Source organism: Pantherophis guttatus, chromosome 2, assembly GCF_059756535.1.
Source record: "Pantherophis guttatus breed Tessera chromosome 2, ASM5975653v1, whole genome shotgun sequence".
NCBI lineage: Eukaryota > Metazoa > Chordata > Lepidosauria > Squamata > Colubridae > Pantherophis > Pantherophis guttatus.
In genome coordinates, this window is record NC_142064.1 from 1,127,626 (window position 1) to 1,150,595 (window position 22,970).

Here is a 22,970-nt window from a genome sequence, read left to right on the forward strand (position 1 = left end):
TCTGGTCTTAATCAGCTTAATAACAGGGTGCCTTAAGCCCCTGTACTACCAAGGCTCTTATAATTCCTGACAATTATAACAATTAATCAGTAGAACGAGTTGCCTGCAGAAGTTGTGGGTGCTCCAATACTGGAAGCTTTTAAGAAGAGACTGGACAGCCACCTGTCTGAAATGGTGCAGGGTCTCCTGCTTGAACAGGGGGTTGGACTAGAAGACCCCCAGGGTCCATCCCTAAAAAGCTCAGCGAGTGTGCATGGGTGTCCACATGGAAGGAGGGCAGGAACCAAGCTGCCTAGGAAGTGTACTAGCAGGACACCACAACAGAAGGCACAAGGCACACGCAACACATGTGGCAAGAATTACACAACTGCTCTCTGGCCATTTCCTCGACGGGTGAATGGCAGTGGGCTGACCAGTGGGGAGGGAGGGAGGGAGGGAGGAAGCTGGCGGAGTGACACCTTTGTGCCCAAGAAACATGTGCCTACACACACTTCCCCTCGTAGGGCAGAATGTTCCATGGGAAGCAGAATAACAGAACAACAATATAACAATACAATAACAACAGAATACCAGAGCTGGGAGGGACCTTGGAGGTCTTCTAGTCCAACCCCCTGCTCAAGCAGGAAACTCTATACAATTCCAGACAAAGGGCTGTCCAATCTCTTCTTCAAAGCCTCCAGTGATGGAGCAGCCACAACTTCTGGAGGGAAGCTGTTCCACTGATTAACAGAATATCAGAGCTGGATGGGACCTTGGAGGTCTTCTAGTCTAACCATTGAACTAGGTTTTCTACTCCAAGGGGGTTGGACTAGAAGACCTCCAAGGTCCCTTCCAGCTCTATTCTGATTGGTTGAACCCTTCTTCAAGAAGGGGATCCTATACCATTCTGGACAAATGGCTGTCCAGTCTTTTCTTGAAAACCTCCAGTGTTGGAGCACCCATCACTTCTGGAGACAAGCTGTTCCATTGATTGTCTTTTTTTAAAAATGTTTTTTATTTGATTATAAACAAAAATATGAAGACTATACAAAGACAAACGAAATCCCACCACCTACATACCCACACCACATTCTACATATACGTTTTAGTCATCAACAGAATATATATTGTATTACTTTATAAATTAGTGAAGTAGTAATAAATTCTTAGTTCAAGTGTTTTAAATTAAAGATAATCTTGCATCTTCCCTGTATTCTTCTCCTATTTTTAATTTTTCACCCTATTTTCTGTCATCTACATTTGTACTGATTTTCCTTTCCAGCCATTGGTACCATCGGTGCCACACAAGATAGTATTCACTTTCTTCCTTATCCTGGAGTTCCAGCGTCAATCTATCCATTTCGGCACATTCTGTTATCTTTGAGATTATTTTCTCTTTGGTTGGGAGTTGATCTGATTTCCAATTTTGAGCGAACAGTAATCGTGCTGCTGTCAGAATATGTATAATAAGATATTTTGTCTCTTTGGTGTATTGTGCTGTTATCATACCAAATAAGAAGAATTCTGGAGTGTTTTCTACTTGTAGGTTTGTTATTTCCTCATAGTTTCCTTTATGTCTTGCCAATATTGTTGGGCCTTCGTACATTTTCACCAAGCATGGTAATATGTCCCCTTTTTTGTTTTACACTTCCAACAGAGTGAGGAGGCGTTCGGGTATATTTTGGCTAATTTGGCTGGTGCTAGGTGCCATCTGTAAAACATTTTGATAAGGTTCTCTTTATAGGATGTGGCTCTTGTCATTTTAATGTTTTGTTTCCACAATTTCTCCCAGTTTGCCAAGTGAATGTTGTGCCCTATGTCCCTAGCCCACCTTATCATGTTTTCTTTTACTGTTTCTTCTAATAATTGATTGTCTTAACTATCAGGAAAATTTCTCCTTAGTTCCAGGTTGCTTCTCTCCTTGATTAGTTTCCATCCGTTGCTTCTTGTCCTGCCCTCAGGTGCTTTGGAGAATAGCTTGACTCCCTCTTCTTTGTGGCAGCCCCTGAGATATTGGAAGACTGCCATCATGTCCGTCCGTCCCACAGCTACCTTCTCCAGCCACATGGGCTTCTCCCGTCATGGGCATTTTCCTTCTTTAAGCTGAAAGCTGGAGAGGGGAGGGGATGGTGTTTAGCTTGGAGATGAAGTCCTGTTAAGGAGAACATTCGGCCATTCCTCTTCCCATAAGTCAACAAATGTGCAATTAAGTTTGTTCTTCACTGTCGCGTATTTCTCAGTGTGCTCTGCGAATATGAAGAGGGGGAAAAAGAAGTCGTGGAAGGACTGTCAGAGCAGCCCCATAAAAATGACGAGGTGCTTGGAGGCTAAAGCCCACAAAGAGCAACTGAAGGAACTGGCTGCGTTGAGTTTCTGCTGAGAAGCCTGGGGGGGGGGGCATGAGAGCTGTCTTCCCCCACACAAAGGGCTGTTATGGGGAAGAGGGTGCAGACTGATGCTCCATAGTTCTTGAAGGCAGGACAAGGACCAAACCGATGGGAGGCTTTTCAAGAGAGGCCCAGACTCAGAGTAAGGGATTTCCTCACCTGGAGAGCTTCATCATTGAAAGCTTTTGTCAGGGGTTCTTCTATGTATGCACAAGTCAGTGGGGTTCTTAATATTTTCAGAGCTTGGTTGTTTTCTTGCAGACAATTTCATGACCCAACTAGATTGCCAGCACTGAGAATGTTACCTAGTTGGGTCATGAAACATCTGCAAGAAAACAACCAAGATCAGAGAACACCAAGGACCCCACAGTTGTCCTCCTCCTCCTCCTCGTCGTCCAACCTCCCTCCGTTCCAATACTGATGATATCTAGTTGGGTCATGAAACATCTGCAAGAAAAGATCCAGTCTCAGAGAGCACCAAGCACTCTGCAGTCCTCCTCCTCCTCCTCTCCGCAATCCCCTCTTTCTTCTAGTACTGATGAGATTATCTAGTTGGGTTATGAAACGTCTGCAAGAAAACCACCAAGCTCAGAGAGGACCAGGGATCCCACAGTCTTTGTCGTCGTCCTTCCTCTCCTCCCTTCTAGCACTGATGATGTTCCCTAGTTGGGTCATGAAACATCTGCAAGAAAACCACCAAGCTCAGAGAGCATCAGTTCAACCCTGAGCGACAAATATTCTCTTCTCTCGATACCCAATTCAGTGGGCCCCAAACACAAGACAGCCAACACAACAACACAGGCACTCAGGCAACGCACAGGCAAACATACACATGGTAGTACTCAGAGTTCACTACTACTTTCTTCCCTACTGCTACCACACCTGCTACTACTGTAATATTAAACACTGTAAAAATGCAGTAGTAGAAATTGAACTATTGGAAAAATAGAAATTGAATAAACAAATAAGTACAGGTAGTCCTTGACATATGACCACAATTGAGCCCAGAATTTCTGTTGCTAAGTGAGACATTTGTTAAGTGAGTTTTGCCCTATTTTACAATCTTTTTGCCACAGTTGTTAAATGAATCACACCAGTTGTTAAGTTGGTAACCCGGTTGTTAAGTGAATCCGGCTTCCCCATTGACTTTGCTGGTCAGAAGGTTGCAAAAGGGGAGCATGTGACCCTGGGACTCTGCAACTGACATAAGTCCATGCCAGCTGCCAAGCCTCTGGATTTTGATCATGTGACCACGAGGATGCGGCAAAGCTCGTAAGTGTGAAAAATGGCCATAAGTTACTTCTTTCAGTACCGTTGTAACTAAACGAACGGTTGTCAGTCAAGGGCTACTACCTGTGTGAACAGACTCAGAACAATCAGGCTTCAGTTCCTGCCTCCAGAACCCCCAAATACTTTCCAGGCACACCTATTTTCTGATTTTAAAAACAAGCAGCCCCATAAAACCCCACCTTCGGCTGCCTCTTCACCTGGGCTGAATCTGCCCATTCAACAAAGAGGTTAATTTTTTGGCCACTCCTGGAAAAATAAACAAGAGTCAGAGAAGCATCGCCTGACACAGGGAACCAGCTGACTGCTCTGGCTTCCCCCCCAAGAGGCACCACAAAATCCATTATCTACAGCTAGGACCCCGGAAACCTTTGCAGCTGTGCTGGTCCACCTGATTGGCAGCTAAGAAAATCTAAAGTGGCCATTTTTCAAAGCACTTTACTCGAGGAGTAGATAAAGTAGGAGTAGGAGCAGATACAGGAGTCAACAAGAAGGAAAAAGGAGGAAGAAAAAAGAATATTAACAGGAAGAAGGGAAAAAAGAGAAAGAATTTTTTTTTTTAACAGGAGGTCCCAAAGTCCCAAGGACTTTCAAGAGTTGCCTCTTGAAAAAGCACCTTTGGGACAACCATGACCTGGATGATGACTGAGAATTTCCATGGATAAAATTAACAAGAAGAAAGGAAGAAAGGAAGGAAGGAAGAAAATGAACAGGGCCATTCAAAGAAAACCAGACCCCCTCCCACCCCAATTCTTCTCACCATCCATCCGCCTTCCCTGTTCTCTGCTGGTCATGGAGAGATCTACAGATCTCCTCCCTGCTCACACTTCGGTCTTCTCACTAAGACAGCAGGCATTTCTAAACATTTTGTTGCAAAATAACGCAGAAAGAAAAACAACCCAAGAGGATTTAAGGAGACTTTAATGACTAACAAAGAAAGCAGCCAAGAAAAACTCTTGCTAAATTATCGGTGCTGTCCTGAGCCGGTCACTGGCAAGAGATGCTAGAACTGGCTCTCCAAATCAGCCAAGTGGGCTCAGGAAGGATCACTCAGGCTCTGAATGGAAGGCCAAGCAGGGATTCGTTCCGAGGGCTGTTGGCTACTCCGACAAACACAACACAACAACTCCTAGGCAACCCTCTGCAATTCCTTTTCCCAGGAAACTTCAGGGGTGACGCAGGGCCAAACGCAAAGTGAGGAGGTTAGATTCTTGGGTAGCAAGAAAGTGGACGGGACGAGAAGGCCGGATCAAATCTTTTCTCCATCTTTTTCTCTGCTGATTCTCCCATTTCGGTCCCCTCTCACCTGCTTTGCTCCCCTGAAGGATTCCCTCCTATTTTCCCCACAACAACCTTGCGAGGTGGGTTAGCCTGCGAGGTGCATGACAGCAGCCAAAAAAAGCCAACACAATTCTGGGCTGCATCAACAGAGGGATAGAATCCAGATCACGTGAAGTGTTAATACCACTTTCTAAGGCCTTGGTAAGGGCACACTTGGAATCCTGCATCCAGTTTTGGTCGCCACGATGTAAAAAAAAAATGTGTAGACTCTGGAAAGAGTGCAGAGAAGAGCAACAAAGAGGATTAGGAGGGTAAAACATACAAAGAACGGTTGCTGGAATTGGGTATGTCTAGTTTAATGTAAAGAAGGTTCGGGGCAGAGGTGGGTTTCAGCAGGTTCTGGCCAGTTCTGGAGAACCGGTAGCAGAAATTTTGAGTAGTTTGGAGAACCAGTAGTAAAAATTCTGACTGGCCCCGCCCCCAGCTGATTGGGAGGAAATGGGGATTTTGCAGTAACCTTCCCCTGGATTGGGGTGGGAATGGAGATTTTACAATATCCTTCCCCTGCCACGCCCACCAAGCCATGCCACATCTACCAAGCCACACCCACAGAACCGGTAGTAAAAATTTTTAAAACCCACCACTGTTCAGGGGTGACATGATAGCATCTTCCAATATTTGAGGGGCTGCCCCAAAGAAGAGGGAGTCAAGCTATTCTCCAAGGCACCTGAAGGCAGGACAAGAAGCAACAGATGGAAAGTAATCAAGGAGGGAAGCAACGTGGAATTAAGGAGAAATTTTCTGAGAGTGAGAACAATCAGCCAATGGAACAGAAGTTGCCTTCAGAAGTTGTGGGAGCTTCATCACTGAAGGCTTTCAAGAAGAGACTGGACTGCCATCTGTCAGAAATGGTATAAGGTGTCAAGAAGGGGGTTGGACTAGATGACCACTAGGGTCCTTTCCGACTCTGTTATTCTATGTTCTGAATGAGAGTGAGGGACTGTTCCAGAGTCACCCAGTCGGCATTTATGGCTAAAATGAGACTAGCTTGTTATTAATGATGTACATCACTGGTTGAGATGGGTGGCGACAGAAATTAGTCAATCAAACAAATAAATAAAACTGACATATCCATCAGTTCATTCTCAGAAGCCTAGGGCAGCTGAAGGGAGTCTTCATCCTTCATCCTGAAGGCACCACGTAATTCTGGGTTGATTTGGTAAAAAAAAAAAAAAAAAAAAAAAGGCTAGCAAACATGGGCTCTTTTCCTACCACCATGTAGGACCAGGTAGAGAACTACGGACCTTTTATGACCTGTGGACTTCAACACCCAGCATGGCTGGCTCAGGAATTCTGGGAGTTGAAGTCCACAGGTCATAAAAGGCCCGTAGTTCCCCACCTCTGATGTAGGAGGGCAGCCCACTTACTCTACGTAGGGAAAAGATCAGAGGGAGCCTGCAGCCCCTTTTCCAACAAACAAACTGCAGCTGAAAGCTTTGAATAAAATTTAGTTGATTGGAAAAGGGGCTTTAAGTCTCCCTCTGATCTTTTCTTCCTGTTGCTGGAAAGTGCACTAGCCACAGTGAAGAGGCTGCATTCACACAAATGCTACTTTCTCTGTTTGTTTTGTTCAGAGTAACCTGCTTCCAACCGCAAGGTTTACAGCTTCTGCAGCCAGCAGCAGAAAGTGGCAAAAGGACTAAGCCAGATCTGGAGACGGACGCAAGACTTCATTAACTCCACAAGACCATCGGAAGGATGCAAGATAAATTATCCTAAAACTCTCTCTGTGGCCCAAGAAAGCATATTTCCTAAACTGTAATCTGGGGCTGGAGTAGAAGACCTCAAAGGTCCCTTCCGTCTCTGATGTTCTTTTGTTGTTCTGTTCTCTTGAATTGTTCCTTTTCACATAACCATGCAGGGGTTAAGATGATTTAACTGCCCGCTTCCACTTGCTCTCCGGAACATATTGATGCGTGCCGCACTCTGCAAGGGCACCAGGACAAGAGACAGGTGGGCGTAGGGCCACCAGCCGAAGAAGGGAAGGGCCACCAACACAAGTCACCACTTTCTTCCTAGCTGGTCCTGTTAACAATTTTTTTTTCTGACCCACAAAAATCTGTGGCTAGCGAAGAAATCAAAGCAAAGATGCACCTTCTCGGTTTCGAGTATCTCTGCTTTGAATAAGTTTCATAAATAACAATTCTTTCGGGGGGGGGGAGGGCAAATGTTCCACCCGAGAGAACCCTCTCTGCAGTGGATCCTGGCCATGTTTGCAATTTTTCAGGCTGCAGATCTATTTAGTTGAGAGGCTCCAATCTGGCGATCGGAAATGGGCTTGAGTGACAGGCACGATGGTGGTAGGACTGCTCTTTGTCCCTTTGGGAGTGTCACCAGCTTTCCATGCATTTTGCAAAACCTTTCTCCAAGGCAGCGTTTCTTAAAGCACAGTCGAAGGAGCCCCGAGACTCTCTCAGGGGCCCCACAAAATCAAAACTATTTGCCAGATATTAATTTAATTTTTTTTGAAAAAAGCAATGTCACTTTTCTCACTGTGTTTTAATGCAGTGGTTCTTGGCCTTTCTCTTCACCACGGACCCCCTATAAATCCCTTTTGTGGCCAGAGGCCACGGCCCCCCAGGATTAACTCAACATTTAAATCGTAACATTTTTGTCAAGCTTTTGCAAACCTTGGGGAAACATCACACTCCCCCCATCTGCAGGATTCTGCGGACCACAGGCTGAGAGCCTCTGTTTTAATGTATTCAAAATATAGAGTTTTTTCATGAATAATATTTATTTGTTTATATCTAATGGGTTTCATATTCTTATTTTTACATGATTCAAAGAAATACATGTTCTACAATTGAATCCATTTTGATTTTTAATATGGTAAAAACGTCAATGACTATATAGCCCATGCAAATAAAAACTCTTTCGGGGTCCTCCATAATTTTTAAAAGTGGGGGGAGGGGCTGGGAGGAAAAAGTTGAATAAACACAGCTTTAGACCAACCCTTCGGCTCTGCTGAGTGTTTTCCCCCCATCTTCCTAATATTTCTCCCTCTGCAAAAAATGTTCCCCTGCAGTATGTGTGCAAAAAAAAAAATCAGGAGTCTGGAAGCTCTTTCTTTAAACTGAAAGGTATAAGGTTTCATGAACTGTAGCTGATGCCTTTTAATAAAATTTGCTTGCCAAAAAAGATGCTTCTAGATTCCCATATATATATTTTTGGCCACTGGAGACTATCAGCCTTCTTCCTCCCTTCCGCCTGGGGGGGGGGGGAGGAATGGGGGGGGGAGCAAGTCATCTTTTCAGGAAGATGTTTTCCTGATTCCCCCCCCCCCCAATTCTGGAGACATTTCTAGGAAGCCAGAAGATTCCAGGGGAAAAAACGTTCTTGCAAGGCTGCCTCAGCCCATCCTCAAAGCTACAGTAAGCCGGTTACACTTTCCTCCCGTTTCATACCATGGAAATTCAAACTGGGGAAAAGCCCAAAAGCTTCATGCAGTCTAGTTCTTTCATCACAAACTTTTCACATAGGAAAATATTTCCCAGATCCCTCAAAGTGCTGCCAGAGAATGCCAGGAGAAGGGAAAGAGGAATGGGAACAAGAGGGAGGGGAGGGAGAGAGGGAGGGAGGGAAGGAAGGAGGTGGGAGAAGGGAGGGAGGGGAAAGGAAGGAAGGAAGGAAGGAAAAAGAGGGGGAGAGAGGAAGGAATGAAAAGAAAGTGAAGGAGAGTGAGGGAAGGAAGGAGGTGGGAGAAGGAAGGGAGGGAGGGAAGGAAGGAAGGAAGGAAGGAAAGAGGGAGGGAGGGAGGAAGGAAGGTTGTCTAGTAAACTTCTGCTTAAAGCCCCGGAGTGGGAAAGGAGGGAAGGTGGCCTCGCTCCCTCAGCCGGCCCTTCGTCCCCCGCGGGAGCCCCGTCAGGAGGAGCCGGACCCCGAAGGGAAAGGAAGAGCCGCCCCGTCCAGCCGATCAAAGGCCCCGTTCGCCCCGAAGGGCAGCGCGGCGCAAGAGCCCCGAAGACCCGCCGCCCCCCGAGCGGCTTGGCACGGAGGCTTGGCGAGCTCCCCTCCCCCGTCGCCCGGCCCCCGCCGGTACCTTCAGCTGCGGCTGCTCCGGCTCCTGCTCCGGCCGCCGAGGCTCTCCATGGCCCGCGCGGCTCTTCGGCGGGCTGCCCAGACGCGCCACCTCCGGGACGCCCAGGCGCCTCGCTCGGGCCGGCCGCGGAAGGCAGCGCAGCGCTGGGTGGGCGGCTGGGCGGCTGCTCTGGCTCGGCCGGCGCGAAGGCAGCTCCAGCGGAGGAGCGGACGGCGCGGTAACTGCGCGCTCTCGCTCCCGTCCCGGCGCCGCCAAGTGCCGCGAGCCGCCGCTGCCCCGCTGCCTCCTTCCTGGGCTGGCGGGGAGGAGCCTGGGGCGTCTCTGCGGGCGGCTCCCCAGCGCAACTTCGCCAGCCCCCCCCCCCCCCCCCCGGCGCTTAGAGCGAGGCCGAGGCCGGCTGGGGAGGGTCCACGCTTTGCAGGCAGGCGCTTCTCTCCCCCTCCCTCTCTTCTAAAGGGACTTGGACTGCCATACAAATTAAATCTTCAGAACATCAAAACTGCACATAAAACATGTAAACGTATTATTTTTGGTGCCTACAGCCGCATCCCATGCAGGGGGCAGGCTGCCATCCACCAGGTGCGCTGAAAAAAAAATCAAGCCGGGCAAGCTGCAGTGACCCACTTAACAACCCAGGCAGCCTTTGGACAGGATTAAAGAACCTGCTTTGACCAGGAGGGTCCCAATCCAGAGGGTTAGGATTGCCAATAAAAATCTACTGTGTGCCCGAAAGCCAACCGCAGGACAAAGTCCACACATCTCTGGGAAGTAGTAAAGTACTCCCTACCCAGGGCAAGTACGGAAAATCCTGAATTTAAGTTCTGCATTTGAGCCCATTGGCGCAATGAAATCAGACAGAAAAACAGCCCAGGTGCCCGCCTGATTGCCAGAAGCCACCTGAGGGATGCTGGCACAATCGCTGTGCATAGAAAGCTCAACTCATTCCTGCATCTCCTCCAAGTAATAAGCATCCTAAGTTTCCATTCATTTCTTTAGGCTCTCTACTACGCTCCTCCATGCAGCAGAAGACAGGGGGGTGGGGGCACCTCGCTTCTAAAGGACATTGATAGCCAGGTGCAGAAATGGGGCGGGAGGCTCCACACAGGAGGGGGAAAGTGAATTCCGCAGCAAGCATGCATGGCTGACCCCAGCCCAGCCTTACAGGTACCTGGACTGGTTTTTGAAGGGCTGCAGATACAGAACTAGCCAGCAGGCAGGCTGCAGAAGGATATATTCTTTTTAATTTTTACGTATACTTCATATTTCTTAACCACCCGTCTCCCTCAGATTCCCAGGAAAGCCAGAAAGATCACTGTTGAATTTGGGAAGTTTGGGGAAACAATATGGAGGACAAAGGCGGAAATATAGGGACTGTTTCTAGGTTTTCAGAGATTAGCAGAAGAACAGAGTGGGAAGGGACCTTGGAGCTCTCCTAGTCCAAGCCCCTGTTCAAGGCAGGAGGAGACCTTATACCACTGAAGTCAAATGGCTGTCCAATCTCTTCTTCAAATCCTCCTGTGATGGAGAGGGAAGCTGTCCCACTGATTAATGGTTCTCACTGTGAGGAAATTCCTCCTTAGTTCCAAGTTGATTCTCTCCTTGATTAATTTCCGTCGGTTGCTGCTTCTCTTGCCAAGTTCCAGGAAGGTTATTTCTTTTTCTTTATGAAATGCAATTAAGCAGCTAACCAATACGCATTATTTGCATCTGGACTGCATAGCATTTGCCACCCGCTGGCTACCTTCACACAGCACCCTTCGCCAGCTCAGAGAAAACCCTCTCTGGTGCATTCACACAACACGCGAAGGTGCTTTCCTGGGGGTTCGTTTTCCTGTCCTTATTTAGCATAAGGTGCCGTCCCTCCCTCTTTGGCTGGGCCCTGACTCAGGGAGCTGCGTGGATCCGGAAAACAGGACGACAGGCCTGTAACCAAGTTAAATCTGCTTTGCTGATGCCGCAATTGGATTACTTTAATCTTTACAAGGAGGCCTGCGAAGGTCAGCGTCCTTAATCTTCCAGGAGCTGCTCAGATCCGTTCTGCAGACATCGCAGGCAATAAACTCAGTCCAGACTTCAAAGCCATCCCTGCCCACCCACCCACTCTCGGCCCCTGGAAGGATCCGATGGCTGTGTGACACACAAACACACACCCAGCTCGTGCAGGGCTGTTAAAGAGCAGGTAATCCTCGGCCTGCAGCCAGGACTGGGATCAGAATTTCTGTTGTTAAGCAGTTGAGTTGTTGAGTGAGTCATGCTGTGATTTTATGACCTTGTTTGTCAAGATGGTTAAACGAATCACAAAATTGTTAAATGAGTTGGTGGCCAAGCAGTTGAATTTTCATCACGTGGTTGTGGGGATGCTGCATTTTTTTCAGTGCTGTTGTATCTTTGAACCATCACTAAATGAACTGTTGTAAATCGAGGACTACCTGTATTTATCTTCCATCTTTATTTTTATAAATAACTCAAGGCAGTGAACATCCTTCTCTTTTCCATGGTTTTGAGGGGGGGGGGGTTTCACATCTATTTGGGATGCTCCAAGCAGGAAACCCTCTCTTTGGGCAAAAGGCTAGACTTTTGGGGGAGGGTCTCTTCTGAGATACCCCTTAAATAGGGTAAGGTTTGAACCTCCAAGCTCTTGGCAATTTCAGGATGTGACAAGAGTCCCGTTCGAAACATTTGAAGAGAAGAGAAGAGAAGAGAAGAGAAGAGAAGAGAAGAGAATATGCAAAAGATAGAATGGAATGGAATGGAATGGAAGGGAAGGGAAGGGAAGGGAAGGGAAGGGAAGGGAAGGGAAGGGAAGAGAAGAGAAGAGAAGAGAAGAGAAGAGAAGAGAAGAGAAGAGAAGAGAAGAGAAGAGAAGAGAAGAGAAGAGAAGAGAAGAGAGTATGCAAAAGATAGAATGGAATGGAATGGAAGGGAAGGGAAGGGAAGGGAAGGGAAGGGAAGGGAAGGGGAGAGGAGAGGAGAGGAGAGGAGAGGAGAGGAGAGGAGAGGAGAGGAGAAGGGAGGAGAGGAGAGGAGAAGAGAAGAGAAGAGAAGAGAAGAGAAGAGAAGAGAAGAGAAGAGAAGATGAATTAGGAACAGAACAGAACAAAATAACTGAGTTGGCAGGGACCTTGGAGGTCTTCTAGTCCAGCCCCCTGCTTTCTTCTCCTTACAGAGTCCAAACCGCTGGACAGAGGCATCCTGACAGAACAGAGAGACCCAGCTGGGCCTTGGACCCCAGGCCCCCTCTTGGCCCCAGCCCCCCTTTTCCCACGCAGCGTTTGCCTCCAAAATAAGCAGCCCGCTCTTCGGCTGCTGTCCTGCATTCCAGGCGTGCAAAAGAGCCCTGGCAGTGTGCAGAGAGCTGGCTTTGCAGACAAAAGGCCCTTTTGGTCTCCTTGGCCTTCCAAGGGAACGTTGGCAGGAAAACCCGCCTGGAAAGGTGGGGCGGTGGAGCGGGTTCGGGGATCGCCTGGGCCATTTCACCTCTTCATTCCCAAAAGTGAGGAAGCCAAAGCTTGTGGAAGAAGGAGGGGAGGTGCGAATCCTTCTCTCCCCAGCCATACATGACTTTCTGTCCCGATCTGTCCTCGCCAAACCCGGGTGGGGGGTGGGGGGAGGGTGTAGCCATCCCCACAGCAACTCCAGTCAGAAAGAAGATTCCAGCTGTAGCTGCACAGGTCAGGGGCCACCTGGGTTATTAGCAGTAACTGGGAGAGGCATCTCGGAGTCCCAGTGGACGAGCACTTAAGCATGAGCCCAAACAGCCAACGTAATCCTAGGTTGCATTAATGGGACAGAATCACATGAAGTGTTACTAGCACTTTATAAGGCCTTGGTATGGCCACGCTTGGAATACACCATCCAGTTTTGGTCACCATGATGTAAAAAAGACGTTGAGACTCTAGAAAGAGTGCAGAGAAGAGCAACCAGGATGATGAGGGGACTGGAGGATAAAACATATGAAGAATGGTTGCACGAGCTGGGTATCTCTAGTGAAAAGAAGTTTCCAATTCCTGCCACTGGTCTTCATATGTTTTCGCTTCCAGCCCCCTAATCATCTTGGTTTATTTATTTATTTATTTATTTATTGGTTCGATTTATATGCCGCCCTTTCTCCGGAGACTCAGGGCGGCTTACAATGCATTAAACAATAGCCTTCATACTTTTGTATATACCTGCTTAGTAGGGCTTTCGCCCTCCCCCCCAAGCGGTGTTCTTTTTTATACAAAGTCAGTTTATTACCCCCACAATCTGGGTCCTCAATTTACCTACCTTAGAAAGGATGGAAGGCTGAGTCAACCTTGAGCCTGGTGCGATTTGAACTTGCAGTAATTGCAGGCAGCTGGTGTTACTTAACAGTGAGTCCTTCGGGAGAAGGGCGGTATAGAAATCTAATAAAACTAAAACTAAACTAATAGTCTGCTGCGCCACCAAGGCTCCTTGGTGCTCTTCTCTGTACTCTTTCCAGACCAGGGGTGACATGATAGCCGTCTTCCAATATCTATGAGGCTGTCATAAAGAGGATCAATCTATTCTCCAAAGCACCAGAGCAATGGAGGGAAACTATTCAAGGAGAGAACCTAGAACTAAGGAGAAATTTCCTGACCATGGGGACAATTAATCAGTGGAACAGCTTGCCACTAGAAGTTGTGGCTGTTCCATCACTGGAGGTTTTTAAGAAGAAATTGGAGAGCCATTTGTCTGAAATGGTTTAGGGTCCCTTGCTTGAGGAGGGGGTTGACTAGAAGACCTCCAAGGTCCCTTCCAACTCTATTATTCTGTTACGGTTTCCCAATCTTGGTGACTTTAAGACACCTGGACTTCATGGCTGGCTGGGGAATTCTGGGAGTTGAAATCCACATGCCTTAAAGTTGCCAAGATTGGACATCCCTGCTAGTAACAAAGCAGAGAAGGAGAGATTCCAGCAACGAAGAGGCAGAATCTTTCATGAGTTTTCCAACTAAATGAAAACATATCCAAGAATTGTTTTGTTTCTAACTTGGCAAAAATATAGCCAGACCTCCTTGGGCTCCATTGTGAAACTCTCTGGGAGTTTCATACTTTTCAGTTTGTTAATTGAAGGGGTGCCAGTCCTGTGCCTCACACGGACCCGTGTTGGCATCCTGGCCAACACAGGTCCATCCATTTACTGGCCTGGCCTAAATCTTTTCCCCTTTTAAATGTAAATTTTAATTTGTTTTTAAATTATTGGGTACTTTAAATTTGTCTCAGCCAAATTATTTAATTTGTTTTTATTCTATTTTAAATTTTTGTATTTATGTGTTTTATTCTGTGGCTGTTCACTGCCCTGAGTCCTTCGGGAGTAGGGCGGTATATAAATCCAATAAAACATAAACAAACAAACAAACAAACAAAACCTCTCCCTCCCCAAATTAGCCATTCCATGCCTCTGATGAAGGAAGGTGCGGCTCACAAAAACGGAGGCTTTGGGATAAAAACTTGGACTTTGAAAAGGGGCTACCAGATTCCTGCTAATTTTTTCCCCAAAGAGCCCAGGACCCTTGTAGGACATGGGCAGAATCCGAACTGATAATCAGCCCTAACTGACCCTCTCTCATTAGTATAGGTAGGCCTCAACTTATGACCGTAATTGGGACAGAAGTGCATCCAGTTTTGGTCACCACACTATAAAAAAGAGGTTGAGACTCTAGAAAAAGTGCAGAGAAGAGCAACAAAGAGGATTAGAGGGATTGGAGGCTAAAACGTACGATGAACAGTTGCAGGAACTGGGCCTGGCTAGTCTAGTGAAGAGAAGGACCAGGGGAGACAGGATAGCAGCCTTCAAATACTTGTGGGGCTGCCACAGAAAGGAGGGGCCAGACAAGGAATCACCATCTTCATTTAACGACCCCATAATCTCTTGCGGGTGGAGTCTGGGCCACTGAATGGAGCTAGCAGAGTGTTTTAATAGCTGGATGCCCTTCTTATTGCCAATGCGAAGCTTTTTTTCTGGAAACATTGCATTGCTAATTAGAGTTTATAAAACCTATGCTGGACCAATTTTAGAGTATTGTTCAACTGTTTGGAATTTATCTGACATCAGTACAATCGAGCGAGTTCAGAAGTACTTCACGAGAAAAGTCTTGCACTCTTCTCTACACAATAGAATTCCCTAGGCTACGAGGCTCAAAAGTCTCCGTCTGGATAACTTGGAACTGCATCACTTGCATTGCATACAAAATTAAACGTAGTAATGTTTAACCTGTAAATGACTTTTTCTGTTTTAATTGCAATAATACGCCTGCAAACAACCGCTTTAAATTCAGTGTAAACCGTTCTAAACTTGACTGTAAAAATATGATTTCTGTAATAGAGTTGTCAAAGTCTGGAATGCCCCGCCTCATTCAGTTGTCTCAGCTACAAATTTTCACAGTTTCAGTCACAAGTGGACTTCCGTGGACCTCACTTCATACTTAAGGGGTCAGTAGAGGGGGACGTGCATAAGTGCACTAACCTGCCTATTGTCCCTGTCACTGTATTTTTATTCTCTTATTCTTGTTCTCCTTTTTGTTTGACAAATTCCAATAAATAAATAAAATAAATAAATGTGGAGTTTTGTGCAGCAGAGATATTCCCAGTGTGAGGGGCCAGGCAAGGAATAATGGATGGAAGCTGATCAAGGAGAGATTCAACCTGGAAATAAGGAGGAATTTCCTGACAGGGAGAACAATCAACCCATGGAACAGAAATTGCCTCCGGAAGTTGTGGGAGCTTCACCACTGGAGGCTTTCAAGAAGAGACTGGACGGCCATCGGTCAGAAATGGTGTTGGGCCTCCTGCTTGGGCAGGGGGTTGGACTAGATGACCTCCAAGGTCGCTTCCAACTCTGTTAATCTATTAAGAACTTCTGTTGTTAAGTGAATCATGTCCAATTTTACGACTGTTTCTGCTGTAGTTGTTATGTGAATCAGCCCTGTTAAGCGAATCAGACGTTCGTTAAGCAAATCCGGCTTCTCTCATTGACTTTGCCTTTTGGAAGCCGGCTGGGAAGGTCTCGAACAGTGACCGGGTGACTCCTGGACTCTGCAGTGGGTGCAAATACAGACCAGTTGCCGAGCACCCAAATTTTGACTATATAACCATATGGATGCTGCAATGATTGTGATTGTGAGGAGTGGTTGTAAATCCCTTTTTTCAGTGTTATCGTTACTTTGTATGGTCACTAAAAGAATCGTGGTAAGTCGGGACCACCTATATAGGGGCGAGAGAGCCGGCCTCCCCATCTCCCAGCTGGCTGCATTACAGCTTCATCTGTTTGGCCAGTGAAAGTTTAACATATTATTGTTATTCTTTTATGTTAAACATCTACATGGCTGCCCATCTTCAGTGAAACTTTGGTGCCTCACAACTCCCGAATAAGTACAAGATAGAGGCAGTCCTCAATTTATAACCATTCATTTAGTGACCACTGAAAGTTGCAATGCCACTGAAAAAAGTGACTTATGACCGTTATTCACACTTATGACCCTTGCAGCACCCCCGAGGTCACGTGATCAAAATTCGGAGGCTTGGCAACTGACTCGTATTTATGACGGTTGCAGTGTCCCAGGGTCACGTGATCCTCTTTTGCGACCTTCTGACAAACAAAGTCAGTGAGGGAAGTTGGTTTACTTAACAACCGGATTACTAATTTAACAGCTGTGGCAAGAAAGGTTGTATAATGGGGCAAAATTCACTTAACAACAGTCTTGCTTAGTAACAGGCTTTTTTTGCTCAGTTGTAAATCGAGGTCTACTTGCATAGCAACAATGAAATAAAATCCTTCAAAGCAACGTGACCTCATCCCGGGATACCCAGGCCATCATTCAGGCGATCTGGGGAGGGTCCCAACCCCACCTCCCAGCGCATTATGGGAGTTTAGCTTGCAAATTTGGCCTCTGACATAGAAAGAGAGAGAGAAAGCTGGAAAAGAGCCTTGGTAGTACAGTGGTCTAAAAAACACCCTGTTATTAAGACCAGCTGACTGCAATTACTGCAGGTTTGAATCTCACCAGGCTCAAGGTTGACTCAGCCTTCCATCCTTTCTAAGGTAGGTAAAATGAGGACCCGGATTGTGGGGGCAATAAGCTGACTTTGTATAAATATACAAAAGTATGAAGGCTATTGCTTAACGCATTGTAAGCCGGCCTGAGTCTCCGGAGAAGGGCGGCATATACATTAAAGCAAAAAAAAAAAAAAAAAGCAACAATAGCAAGACTGAAGCAGGCGTCCTGGCAGGATGAGCCGACCCCCTCCCCTTAAACCCCCCAGAATTCGAATCCCCCCTCCTTTTCTGTGCTGCCCCTCTTTGCAAGCCGGAGGGCTCCTCCGTGCTGGTCCCGCTGAGCTTCTGGCTGCAGCAGCGAACAGCCTTCGCCAGGGTACAGTTGGCAGCTGGCAGGACCCCTTCCCCTGTCAGCAGGACCAGAGCCAAAGACCCAGCCTTCCAGCCCACCGTCCCAAATGCAAGGGGCCGTCTTTGGGGCTGGCCCGGCAGGCAGAAGCGTAAGGCAAGAGTCCCTCAGGTGCGTTTCCCTTGGCTCCCATTCCCATCCCCTCAATTGGAGCTGCTTAAGAAAACAAAGCCGATGGAGGAAAATCATCTTCGCTGGACCGAACGGTGCCTATGTTGGTTTAATCAAACCCAGATGCTGCAGGTGCCGTGCCAGAGGAGGAGGATGCGAAGCACGGGGTGGGGTGGGGGGTGGAGAGGGGAGAATAAAGGGGAAGCTTGTCTCAGGCAGGCCTGGGTTGTGGGGGGGGGCTGGCTCCTGAAGTGGGTGGATGGGGGGGGGGCAGGAACGGCAAGGGGCTTGGCGAGGGGAACACCGGGGGCCGAAGGAAGCTGCTTCTGATTTTGGAAACTTGAAACTAATCCAGGGTCTGCTGCAAGAGCAGGCAGCGTCTCGGGAAAAGAGGAGTCTTCCCTGCTTCTCCCCACGGCAGCCTTCGGGGTGAGGCGGCGCATGCAAACATTTAGGCACCTCTCTTATCAAAGAATCCCTAAATGAACAATCCGACACCATTTCTGCAGAGTAAAAAGTTGCAGAGTGTCTTTCTTCATGCGTGAATGCATGTTGGTGCACAGCTGTTTACAGATTCAGAAGCTGAAAATGGGGAGCATGGCAGGTGCAGAAATCTGGATCTCTATTATCTATCTTTGGCAGAAATCAGAGCTTCCCATATTTCCCATAGCCATAAAGTCCCTTTTATCTTTTTCCCTACTCTCCCTTACAGGATTCTTCCAACTCAGAAATATTCTTAGCTCTCTTTGCAGGCACCCATAATTGAGATGTCCTCCCGTGTTTTCATGTCTATGAAGGGCTGCAAAGGCCCTTCCAAAAGCCCCTTTCCTTCTTTTCAGTAAATACTTCATGGTTGATTTGGAGGTATATTTTGGATTTTCTCTTGCTGAACCGTCTCATTTCAACATCCATTTTTTCACTAGTGGGAAACATCGTGTTGCAATATTTTCTGGATCAGACTCAATAAAATATTTGAGAATTTATAGTTTAAATATAAATTCTTTTATTTACATAAGGCATTCTATATTCACTGAATATTCGCAGATAGAAGCAAAGGAATAGTGGTGATCAGCTCCTTATATACACAATGGGTGGAGCTATATGTACAAGTGATGAGTCATGAATATATTATAAGTCAAAGAATCAGTTAACCCTTGATGTCTCTTATATACATTATTTACACAATAGGGGATGAGGCATTTATATCTAACACATCGTTTTCAAGGAAGGGTTGCCATTTATTTGAATCCATTCTTCCTTTCGTTCTCCCAGTACCTCCTGTGCTGTCACGCAATCTTTGGGTGCAAGAGAGGGACCCCTTATCCTTAATGCCAAGCCTCCCCTTATCACATGGATCGTTTGCTTCTGGTTATTACATGGTTATTTGACTTTTCCATCCATTGTATCAGAGGGGCAGGTTATGGGGCCAGGAAGAGAGACCCCTTTCTGCCATGGCACATAACCCCCACCCCCCTTGGGAACATCATCTCCTCTTAGGTTAGACTGACCCCAAAGCATCAGATTTGGGGGCCTTGTGGGTGTGTAGAACCTGCAAAATGAATCCATTGCCCGTAAGCTGTTGGTTGGCATTGCCCCGTGTTTCATATTTCTGGTTAATCAGTTTCAATTATTTCAACCTTTAAATTGTTTTCGTTTCTACGATTTTTTTTTTCTTTTTTGTTATTTGAATTCACGAGCCACCCAGAGTCCCACAGAAGAGACGGATGGTTATATAAATTTGCAGGAAATAAATAAATATTCATGTTTTCTTCTTTCGAAACGGTGAACAGCTGCACAGAAATCATAAGCGTGCATTCAATTTGGCAGGAAGAGAACGTGATTTGTCTCCACATGAAGGTTCTGCCTGTCAGCTTGTTTCGCTGAGGGAGTCCTTGAAATGGGCCACCAGGTCAGCGGAAGGGAAGTGAGCCCACAGCCACCAAGTCCAGATTGTGAAGCTCATCTATGGCAAAAGCCAATTGCCTGAAGTATCGAAGCCAGGAGTCTCCAAACTTTAAATGTTGTGGACTTCAACTCCCAGAATTCCTCAGCCAGCCTGGCTGAGGAATTCTGGGAGTTGAAGTCCACAAGTCTTAAAGGTGCCACGTTCGGGGTCCCCTGGTCTAAGCAAGCATAACATGAGATACAGTATGACCTAATACCCAGGTTTATTAAATATAACTGTATTACCTATCCGAAGGTAGCAAAATTAAACATTCTTATTAAGTAAATTCATGTCATGTGATCAATAATTTGGATCAACACAGCCTCCTGTGACAGGGATGTTTCTGCCAAGGTTAAGAGCAATCCATCTTCCAGGAGAACATAAGTGTGAAAAGGGACCTCAGCCCAGGTCAACTTTCTGGTCTTCTCTGAGAAGACTCAGGTTCCATCCAGCTTAGACTCTTCTCAACCTTCTTAGAACCAGATTTATGGACGACTCACCATCACGAGATCCCTTCTTGCTACATTTTCATCAGGATGGCTGGAACGGTGAACCTCTGCAAAGAACCATCCTCCTGGGTGGGAATTCTGACAGTCGCAGGACCAAAGTATCTGGAGAGAAACAAGTAGCAAATGAAGGTGAATCTACGTGTCCCAGGATGATGTTACAGGATCCAATCTGGGTCGGCCATTGGAGCCAGAGGTTTAGACTTCCAAGCTTTCAGACTCTCTCTCTCCAGAATATGTGCCCTGGGCTGTTCTATGTGCTGCATTTGGAATGGAATGGAATAGAATAGAATAGAATAGAATAGAATAGAATAGAATGGAATGGAATGGAATGGAATGGAATGGAATGGAATGGAATGGAATAGAATGGAATGGAATGGAATGGAATAGAAGATAGAATAGAATAGAATAGAATAGAATAGAATAGAATAGAATAGGATAGAATAGAATAGAATAACAGAGTTAGAAGGGACCTTGGAGGTCTTCTAGTCCAACCCCCTGCTCAAGCAGGAGGCCCTATACCATTCCATACAAATGGTTGTCCAGTCTCCTCTTAAAAACCTCCAGTGAGGGAGCAGCCACAACGTCTGGAGGGAAGTTGTTCCACTGACTAATTGTTCTCACTATCAATAAATTCCTCCTCACTTCTAGGTTGCTTCTCTCCTTGGTTAGTGTCCTTCCCTTGCTTCTTATCCTGTTTTGGAGAATAGGTTGACTCCCCTCTTCTTTGTGGTTCCTGGTTGCATGGGGTTTTGAGTTGTTAATTAGGATGGCCAGCTATAAAGTTGTTAATTCTCGTTCTCTTGTAACCGTATAAACCATATAAATACAATGTGTAGAACAGCCCAGGGCACATACTCCGGAGAGAGAGAGAGAGAGACGTTCCCTGAAGATGGGCTCCAACACGAGTCGAGTCGGGAAGTTTGGAAAAAACAAAGCTTTGGTCCCAGAAACTGGCTCAGATTGGATCTTCCAGAAAGAAATTCCCACACGCTAACTTCTGTCCGGTAAACTCTTGGCAATGTGGCCATGTTTAGCTGGGAACATGGACCGGGAAGAGAACCCCCTGGGTGCCACTGGCCTCCCCATTAGCCAGGTCTGACCCTCCTCCTTCCCCCCCTCCTTATTCACAGCCCCCCTTCTTTGCATTGTCCTCTGGGAGGATTCCCAGCCCTTTTGACCCACAAGCGGTTGGGAAGAGGAGCCCGTCTGAGTCGAAGGAAGGGCTGGCAGCCTCTTCTGTGGTTGGGCTTGGGCAGAGGGCCAAGGCGGCACCTCTGCTTCTCCATAATCACAGCCCCATTTCTCCAGTGGGCACCAATCCCGTCAAGCGGAGGTCTCCAATGTTAGCATCTTTAAGACTCGTGGACTTCAACTCTCCCAGAATTTCCCAGCCAGCATGAATTCTGGGAATTGAAGTGCTGGCTGAGGAATTCTGGGAATTGGTGTCCACAAGTCTTAAAGTTGCCAAGTTTGGAAACCTCTGTCACATGCCCCCCCCTCCTCCTCCTCTCCACAAACCTCAATCCTTTCTATCACTGATGATGTTACCTAGCTGGGTCATGAAACATCTGCAAGAAAACAGCCAAGCTCAGAGAGCATCAAGGACCCCACAGTCCAGCTGTGCTCCAGTGGATCCCCTTGATTGATTCCCAGCTCTTTTTAATGTTCATTCTTTGTCATTCAAAATGTTTATTACTTCATCCAAATATGATACAAAATACAGCAGAAAATAAGGGAAAAATAAGAGGGGCGAGGGGAAGAGAAAGTGTAGAGCAAAGGGGAAAAACAAAGAAAACACCTTGACATCCAATTCCTTTTGGTGCAGTAGAATAAGATAATAGCATCAAATCTCAACTGTCTCAAAACACCACCCAGAAACTTCTTTCTTTGGTTTGTTAGCTGAAAACGTTGATGGTCCACCCAAAGGATCTTGTGGCAGGTTGTTCCCCTCACTAATCACACCGACTTCATGGATTGTTTTATTTTAAATTTTGCATATGGTATGTCAGCCAAAGTTGTAATGGAGCTGGGCATCTTACAAATGTAAACAAACAAACAAGGAACAAATAAATAATACCTACATTTAAGGAAAAAAAATAAAATACTAAGAGTTGGTGAAAAATCCATTTTAGGGTGGAAATATTGCCAAACTGCAGCCTATATTCTGAGTTTTTATGTTATTTATTTACTGGATTTCCAGTCTGCCCAGTTATCCAATTCTGAGTACTGTAATGTACACTGCCCCAAATCCATAACTCGAGTAAAACAGATAGAAAAGAAAATAAACTAAATCAACGCAATATTGCTCATTGCAAAATCAAACGAAAACGAAAACTTCTGATGTTACAATACATCCCTAGAAAATCTAAACACTGGAAACCAAAGGAACGTGAGCTCAGCACTGTCTGAAGGCTCCATGACACAGCCAGGCCTTCAACAAACTTTCTGGAAAGTTTTTCCAGCCAAGAAAAATAATTCCCCAGTGCCTCTCCAAATCCCAAGGCCTGGCTCGGCCACCCTCCCTGTCCCTCAATTCCTGCCACCCCGTGCCCTCCCAAAGTCTCCCCAGGAGCAGTGCCTGCCTCTCTCCAAAGATTTGCCACTGGACAGCCCGGCTGTGGGTTCTAATCCTGGAGAGAGAGGGCCAACAATTCCTATCCCACTGACAGGTTCAAACACCTCAGCCAGTTTCCTGCTTGCTTTCTTCAAAGCTCCCCCAATTCTGCCCAAGGCAGGTGCCACAGGGGCTTCTGCCCCCCTCCCCTCACTTCCCCATGAAGAAGGGGGGTGGGTTCTCGACAGAGGGCCTGCTCCCCCAGCCTCACTTTCCCACTGAGACACGAGGCGGGAGATGTTGGGCCAGCACAGGTCCCCCTCGCCTCTCCTGCCCTGCTGCTCCCCACAATTGAGGCTTGGCTGGCTGCTTTCCTCAGTTCCCCTTGAACCCGCCACCCCAGGCAA

At 46.7% G+C, this 22,970-nt stretch overlaps 1 protein-coding gene across 8 annotated transcripts in view; it reads right to left on the reverse strand.

Moving 5' to 3' along the window:
• The window catches only part of IL11RA (interleukin 11 receptor subunit alpha), a 92,482-nt gene that overhangs the window by 34,237 nt on the left and 35,275 nt on the right, over nucleotides 1-22,970 (reverse strand). For 4 of the 8 annotated variants that reach the window (XM_087885446.1, XM_087885449.1, XM_087885447.1 and 1 more), the window contains exon 2: nucleotides 20,001-20,111. In XM_087885446.1, the coding sequence (XP_087741572.1) occupies nucleotides 20,001-20,003 (3 nt within the window). In that variant the 5' untranslated portion in view covers nucleotides 20,004-20,111. Of the gene's footprint in view, nucleotides 1-9,036; nucleotides 9,472-20,000; nucleotides 20,112-22,970 lie in introns of those variants that run through there. The other 4 variants (XM_087885451.1, XM_087885448.1, XM_087885452.1 and 1 more) reach the window with 4 other exon arrangements.